The sequence below is a fragment of the Sander lucioperca genome, chromosome 9 (assembly GCF_008315115.2).
Source record: "Sander lucioperca isolate FBNREF2018 chromosome 9, SLUC_FBN_1.2, whole genome shotgun sequence".
Classification (NCBI taxonomy): domain Eukaryota; kingdom Metazoa; phylum Chordata; class Actinopteri; order Perciformes; family Percidae; genus Sander; species Sander lucioperca.
In genome coordinates this window covers 35,952,767-35,960,861 of record NC_050181.1, presented here as the reverse complement: position 1 = coordinate 35,960,861, position 8,095 = coordinate 35,952,767, and the positions used below count along the sequence as shown (strand labels likewise).

The following is an 8,095-nucleotide window of genomic DNA, read 5'->3' as shown; positions in this document are numbered from 1 at the left end:
TATACAAGTGTTTTGTAAGTTGCTGAAATCTGCTGCTGGAAATCTAATTTCCTTTCAGGAGTCATCCCAAAAAGATCAATAAAGAGAAGTCGAAGGAGTCGAAGTTGCACATGTGTAATTTCCTTTAAAGGCAGCAGGTGGCACCAGATTCTTTACAGTAGTGCATTATAAAGTAAGCTAGTTCAGGCATCAGGTGTAGACCATAGTGCCCTCACAGGTGCAGCTTTACTCCACCATTAGCACTGGAAAAAAAACTCGTAAATATTATGTTTGTTTTTGTTAAAACAAGTTCAGAATCAAAATCATAAGAATCACAAAAGGATTTAATGCAAAGTAAAACACTTGCAAGGAATTTGCCTTGGTGGTTGGTTTAACATAAACAAACATAGTAAACATTAATATAAAATAAACAATACATAAATATAGAAACAAACAAATATATACAGAATAGCTGTTTATCATAAGAACAAGAAAAGAAAAAAAAAGATCTGTTAAGTGATCCTTACCTCAGTATTTCCTTTTTGTTTCCTACAGGATTCTTTGAGATGAAGATGAAATATGATGAAAGTGACAACGCCCTGGTCCGAGCATCCAGAGCTGTGACTGACAGAGTCACCGGCTTCCTAGGTAATGCTCCACCATAGTTGGTTTTGATTTGGCAGTTTCCTGTCATTGTTGACTGATCTACACACATTATAATAAACAACCTGTTCCCAAAACAGAATAAAACCTGATATCTCATGTCATTATAAAACAATATGTGAAAATACGTTGGCCATTTAAACAGGTAGTTTTAACAAAACAAGCAGACGTTAACATGTTTGTCCATTTTAACCATGATAGCTATTCATTTCCGAAATAAAACCTGCAAGTTTTAATAAAATGTGTCCAATGTAGAGAAGATTGCATGTTATTTACAACTGCCGAGTCAAGTTGTGAGTGATGTACCTACACATCTCTGCTTAGAAACAAAAGTGTGTGCTCTATGTTGTGGCCAGGTTTTATAGATAAATGTGGGTATTTCAAAGACGTAGGATATAAACTTATATTTGTTAATGTCCCATCTATAGTAGCAACTGATCTGTTTGTTGTGGCTGTTTGTTTTTCAGGTGGTCTTTTCTCTAAAACGGAAATGTCTGAGGTGCTGACAGAGATCGTGAAGGCAGACCCCACCTTTGACAAAGACTCTTTCCTCAAACAGTGTGAGAAAGACATCATCCCTAACATACTGGAGGTAAATAGACTTTTCTACTCGCTCTGTTTGTCCTCGACTCTAACTATCTTCCTTCACAGTCTTTGCTCAATACCCGCTGTTTTTTTTTTTTTTTTTTTTTTTTTTTTTTTACTAAGGAGGCTTCTAAGAAAAGACTTCCAACAGATGAAGGTCATGCTTCATTAAAAGTGACATTTTACTCCAGCGTAGATCAGATTAAGTAAATGAATTTGTGTTAGAATTGATAAAGTCAAGCTGGAGCTGTCAGATTTTGAAGCAAGTTCTAAGCAAGCTGAGCAGCAAAAGACATATATGCAATCATTGATGTCAGGAAACACTCAAAATAATGTGCTGTAATGGAATGAAATCGCTTAGACAATGGAAATAGGCAGAATTTAACAGAATAAGTTTGGTTGTCTGGCTCAGTGTGTTCTGTGAAATACCCTTCTGATGTAAACAATAACCAATAACCTGTCCTTTCTGCAGGCCATGATCCGTGGAGAGCTGGATGTATTAAAAGACTGGTGCTATGAAGCTGTAAGTTATATGCTGCTGCCTCTACATTTTGCATTCAATCATACTCTAAATAAATACAGCGTAGAAGGTGAAATGGGTTTTGCATTTGAGTCTGAGATCAGGCCCAGCAGCATCTCTTTGTATTGTTATTAGGGCTGTCAATCAATTCAAATATTTATATTTACATATTAATAACAGGCTGCATTTGAGCATTGAATATTATTTGAATATTAAAAAAAATAACAAATGAAATTCGAATGGTATTATAGAGGAAGATTGACAGCTCTATTGTCCGTATACTCGCGATTAATAAAATTGTATCTGTTCTAAATGTACTTTAAAAGAGATATTTTTCAAGTTTTTAATGCTCTTAACATGGGAGTGGACAAATGCTTGCTTCATGCAAATGTTGATTATTATTGCAATAATCAAAAACGATAACAAATAATGTCTAGAATACTCTCCAGAATAATCTCAAAAGGTAGTGTGCCCAAAAAAATATGCTGAAAGCATAATATGGCAAACTCAAGCCCATCAAGCACCAACAGAAAGGCACATTGACCTGAATAACACCAGTGGCACCGGCAGGATTCTATTTTATAATACGCACAATTATTGTCCGCCCGCTAGTATGCTAACTTTACAGTTAAGGGTCACAGGCGTGCACTTACTGTACACAGTCTACTTAGCGAACGAGTAAGAGGAAGGGATTGGTTCATGTTATTTGTACTAACGTTACAACACCATCACAACACAATCATCATTGCAGCTCTCAGTAGCTCAAAATTGCAGACGAGAGAATGCCAAATGCACCAGACACAAAAAATGCGCACACAATATTCATACAGGCCTACAAAATAATGTAGTCTTTCAACAAAACTAATATATCTGAATAAGCCACTGAGGGCAAACTTGCTTTCAGACCTGTGTTCTAGGCGACTGATACCTGCTTTACAACAGTGCCGCCTACTGGTAGAAGGCAGCAGACATATAGAGATAGAACATAACAGACCTGTGATCTGGGCTAAAAAAATAACTAATGTCCAGTTCGCTGTATAACTTTGGATCCAGCGATCGATGTATTCACAGTTATAAAGGCCTATGCTCACTGTAATGTTCCACTTACAAATTGGAGACAAGTGTAAAGATCCCCCATTAACCGGTTATTAAAGCACTCAAAACAGTGTCGCAATGTCTCACAGAAAAAAAGCACTCTCACTTAACAGCCCAGGTAACAACAACAGAGATTACGCTAGGAGTTTGCAGACATACTTTTGAAATACCGTAGGCTACAGCAAACCACTAAAATGCGTAGCGGTGCGCAGAATGTTTTCACACAGGCTCAATCTGGAGCTACACATTTAATTCAGATTTTCTGCAAAATGCTAAAATATATACATTGGATAGTCAATCGCTGCACTTAGTTCATTTTGTACACAGATCATTTGTTGCAGCACGCAGTGGAAACACAGGAAAACAACCAGCAATAGCCCAAAGAAACACAAAAGTCGGCATATACAAGAACAGTGCCATTGAGCAGCATCATTATGAGAACAGGCCTATAGATAGTAACACCACTATGCAACAACAAAACCAAACCAAGTTGCTACAATAAACAATCCGAAAAGCCAGATACAATTAAATATATGAAATACTATCATACCTATTTGAAATTCCTTCTGCGTCTCCCCGTTGCGTCCAAGAATCGCAGAACGGCCTCCGCGTTGACTCTTAATATGATGATGGATGTTCATCATCGTAAATCCACTCAGTCGTTTGTCAGGTATTCCTGAGAGATACGTCTTCCACGGCGGAACGTCACTCAAAGCACGCGGAGCAATCATGTAGCCAGCTGCTAGCTACCGTTGGAGTGTTAATGCTACCGTCTGCAGCACCAACATTAGCAGCGGATTCAAGGCTTTGCCTTTTGCTGCTCTGCAGAATCTCCACTGCTCTTCGGGGCAGTTTGTTTATTAGGCCTATTTTTAAAAGCTGTTAATTTGTGTTCTTTTGCTCATTTTAGACTATGATACCGGTAAACTCAGACGTTGTCAACTTCAAAATCAAGCGCCAGAACGTGATCGTGCGCAACCAGTGATGCAACCATCATCATCATCTTCAAACGTTGCCTCTAACGCAGAAGTGTCAAAAATATGGCCCGTGGGCCAGAACCGGCCCGCCATAGGGTCCAATCAGTCCCACTGGAGGACTTCTTTGCAAAGTGTGAAAATTGCAGAGAAGTAATTAATTCCAAATGTACCACTTTAATCTCAGAGAATATCAGAGTTCTTTTTCTGTAAATATACAACTTTAATCTTAGAAATTTTGAGTTTTTTCTTGGAATTTTACCCATCTCTCCCAGGTCCGTAAAAAAAAAAAAAATGTCGTCATACAATGGCCTTAGAGCACTGTCATAGCAGAAGCAACTTGCGTTTGCCAACATCAAGCTGACAAGAAACTCTGTGGCAGATAAAGTTCCTGATCTTTCTGGAGTGGTTTACTGGTCTGGCCCACTTGAGGTCAATTTAGGGGTATGTGGCCCATGAACTAAAATGAGTTTGACAACCCTGCACGGCTTAAGTGAACAAGGGTAAAGTTAAGGGAATGGATAAACCCAAAAATGCATCTCAAGCATCTCATTATTCAATAAAATAAAGACAGGATTTGCCGTTGTCACTTTTTTATTTTAAAGATTAAATGTAAAAAAAAAAAAAAAAAAAAAAAATGTACGCACAGGATTACGGCTGCCGGCGACACTGACTAACACAACGCAGTGTCCCACTTTACACTTGTAAAAGTTGACTAAATATCCCATTTTTTTAAGCAGCTCAACACAAAACAATGGACCTTGTGCATTACAGCAACAGACACATTGACAAGTACATTGGTCAGCTAAATGTAACAATGTAATTGTAAGCGTGGCCTGCCTTTGGCGTGGAGGAGGAGGGTTCTCTGCATCAGCTAGTGGTGTTTGAGACTGGACGTACTTCCGGTTGTAACTCAGTTTACATCGACAGTACATGCAAATAAGTTTGGTATTGTGGAGAGAAGCATCTGGAAGGGCTTTGAAATGAACTTCCCTTTCATAAGATCCTTTTCTTCATCCATTTCTGCTTAAGGAGCTTTGTTTCTTTCAATGTTACTGCTGCATCGCTTCCTGATTTCCCAAACTACGGAGCGGTCCAAGGGCCAAATCACTGAACACATGCGTTTTTTGACACGTCAAAAATATTCGTGGCGTTAAAAGGGAATTTGCGTTAACTCGTTATTGACGTGTTCATTTGGACAGCCCTAATTTATATATATATATATATATATATATATATATATATATATATATATATATATATATATATATATATATATATATATATATATATATATACCTTGTAATATATTTATATCAGCCACGTTCCACGTCTCTGTCAATGTTTTGATGTATTTGCAAATAGACTTTTTCACAAAATGGAAACCCTCACAAACAGGGAACTACTGTTTTAGTCCGTCCACTTTAAGTGGCATACAAGTTTGTGTGAAGCTTAATTTTCACGCCCAATGTGTTATCCTCACCTGTCCACAGACGTACAGTCAGCTGGCTCACCCCATCCAGCAGGCCAGAGGGCTGGGGCTGCTCTTCCAGTCCAAAATCCTTGACATTGATAACATAGATGTAAGTGCTTTCACGCTTGTACACCAGCCGTCACCCACACACTGCTTCACACTTTACTGTGTTCTCAGATGTCTAAGAAGTGATATCTTTAATTACTTTTTCTTCACTTTTTCTTCTCTGTATTCAGCTTTTTCCCTCTCAACTAACATTCACTTCACTTACATGCACCAAAGCAGACATCATATGTTATTTACATGCCAGAAATTGTAAAAGAATAACCCCTGTTAAGTGTGTTTTTCTCATTTCATTGTTTGTTGATTGTCTCTTGCTGTGTTGTAGCTAGCGATGGGTAAGATGATGGACCAGGGCCCAGTGCTGATCATCACCTTCCAGGCTCAGGTTGTCATGGTGATCCGCAGCCCCAAAGGAGAAATTGTGGAAGGAGATCCGGTCAGTAAACTCATAATTGCTTGCACCAGAACAGTGAATCTGATGTAATTGATAGAACAAGAGTTATTCCAAGGAAGACTCAAATGGCTGAAATTAGATGAGCACTCAATAACACACGTCCCGCTCCCTCTCCTTACTGTCTCTTCTGGACTGACCGTCTGCTCTTCTCCTCCCTCAACAGGAGAAGGTGATGAGGATGATGTATGTTTGGGCGTTGTGTCGGGACCAGGAGGAGCTGAACCCTAACGCAGCCTGGAGACTCCTGGACATCTCTGCCTCCAGCACCGAGCAGGCTCTCTAGGAGGAGGGAGAGTGCAGATGAAAAGGCAGACATGGGACACACCAACTGTAAAGGGCAGAAGATACAGGGATGTGCCTGGAACACCTGCACGTACTGACTCACACATACATAAACATCTGAGCGCAGAGTTCACCCATGCTCCTGTGTCATGCCAAAGACTGTATTTGCACACACACTCACATTTCCAAAATGCCGCTCAGAGGACTCATGTGCACATGTATATATTCATCCACTCTATGGTGCAAGGATATACATGAACGTAGAGATAAACTACCGGTATATGATATGTGATAGAAAACGTGCTTGCGTCCTGCAATGTGTGTGTGTGTGTTGTCTCTTGCACCGGTCAGCTCGGTGTTTGGGTTTCCAGGTGGAGCGTGAATACAGAACATTTTCGAATGGAAGGAACCAAGTTTTTCACAAATTGGCTAAAAAAATTAGCCCGTGCCATTCCTTTCATTGTTTTATCCAATGGTAGAGTCCATCTATACCAGCCTGGCCGCTAGTTTTAAGAAGACCGGTGGGAAAAAATGGACATGGCACCTGTGACTTTGCCCTCTCGTCTCGAGAGAGATATCTGAAGACTAAAACTAGGTTTAATGTGTCAAATAATATAAACAGGAAATACAAATTTCAGTTTACACATGAAGATCGGTTTACTTGTCACAAGGAGTCTACAAGTTATGTATAATGTCATCCGTGGCTCTAGAGGGAGATTTTGAAAATAAATAAAATGATTTAAAAATATAAAAATAACCCTGATGATGTCATCAGAGTAACCTCAGATTGGGCTTGAGACAGCTAGAAAGGGTCTAACGAAAGATGCCATTTGCATTATGGGAAACAGTGTTTTTCTAGTCTGGCTTACGGGATGTACGGTGCGGGTATAAAGCCTGACGCGCCTGTCTGTGAGGATCTGCCAACAAATGTGTGTACAATTTGCCTATGCAAACACCAAATGTAAAAAGAACTGCATGTCCACTTTCTGGAGTATATCTGGCCCTTCAATGACGCCTTAACAAACAACACTTTAAAATCACCAAAAAAAGACACATAAGGTGAAATTCAGCGAGACACAGTCTTCAATGTTTTTAGAGAGAAAATGGCTGAAGTTTTCTTTTTCTAGGCCAAATTCCCATGGACCATTAAATGAAAAGCATCTTAAAAAGGGGCTGTACTCGAAATACTGGAGAGTCATTCTCTGCTCAGGACGCCATTACTCCACTTTATCTTTACATAGCAAATATTTGTTTGCTGCTACATTAATATTCTGACTATTGAGTACAGCCCCTTTTTCTAGCATTGGCTTCAAAATTCAGCTGAGGTGGTTTCTGCTTGGTTCCTGCTGGCTTTCACATCAGAAACCTATCAAAAACATACATAGTACATCAAGTAAGATAAGGATTGACCCATATAATATGGCTCCATGCTGTGATGTGTACTGTAGCTCAAAGCGCCCGAGAGAACACAAGCAGCTGGAGAAAACATGTCCTTGTGTTTGTATTTGAAAGTCTGCATACGTTTTCTCAAGTTGTTGTGCATTGGGCTCCCAGCCACTGTATATTCTGTACACCGTCAATAAGAAGAACTGTATTGTATCTCCATATTAATATAAGCTCTCAACTCCTTGTAAATATATTAAATGTCGAGTACTGCTTCTTTGGGACCACATTCAAATATGTCATCATGGCAGCTTTGTTGTTTGAGGATCATTTGCCATCTCATGCTGTACATTTTTCAGCTGTTTGTTTTACTAAAAATGTTTGTTTTGCTGTTATGCATGTGTTTTTTCATGAGGTTAGTGCTGAAGATGAAAACTTGAATGAATAAGCACATTACTGTACCCGTTGTGTCGACTGTTTTCTGACACTGTGTTCCCCGTGGGCTTCTACTCCCGATTGAACACATTTATGATTGACTACTTAATACATTTACAGAAACGTCCCATGATTGTGAAGAGAAGCTGAGCTCCTGGTGAATATCTTTAGTGCCTAGATTTATTATA

At 39.3% G+C, this 8,095-nt stretch overlaps 1 protein-coding gene and 1 long non-coding RNA gene across 2 annotated transcripts in view; one reads left to right on the top strand and one right to left on the bottom strand.

Annotated features, from left to right (window-relative positions):
- LOC116037410 (mitochondrial import inner membrane translocase subunit TIM44-like) overlaps positions 1 to 7,933 on the top strand; it is a 14,553-nt gene extending 6,620 nt beyond the window's left edge. Inside the window, exons 8-13 of the mRNA XM_031281302.2 lie at positions 535 to 627; positions 1,110 to 1,234; positions 1,700 to 1,750; positions 5,310 to 5,399; positions 5,679 to 5,789; positions 5,971 to 7,933. Of these exons, the coding sequence (XP_031137162.1) occupies positions 535 to 627; positions 1,110 to 1,234; positions 1,700 to 1,750; positions 5,310 to 5,399; positions 5,679 to 5,789; positions 5,971 to 6,090 (590 nt within the window). The 3' untranslated portion in view covers positions 6,091 to 7,933. The remainder of the gene's footprint in view (positions 1 to 534; positions 628 to 1,109; positions 1,235 to 1,699; positions 1,751 to 5,309; positions 5,400 to 5,678; positions 5,790 to 5,970) is intronic.
- LOC116037415 overlaps positions 7,892 to 8,095 on the bottom strand; it is a 19,995-nt gene continuing 19,791 nt past the window's right edge. Inside the window, exon 3 of the long non-coding RNA XR_004101865.1 lies at positions 7,892 to 8,008. This is a non-coding gene — a long non-coding RNA (uncharacterized LOC116037415). The remainder of the gene's footprint in view (positions 8,009 to 8,095) is intronic.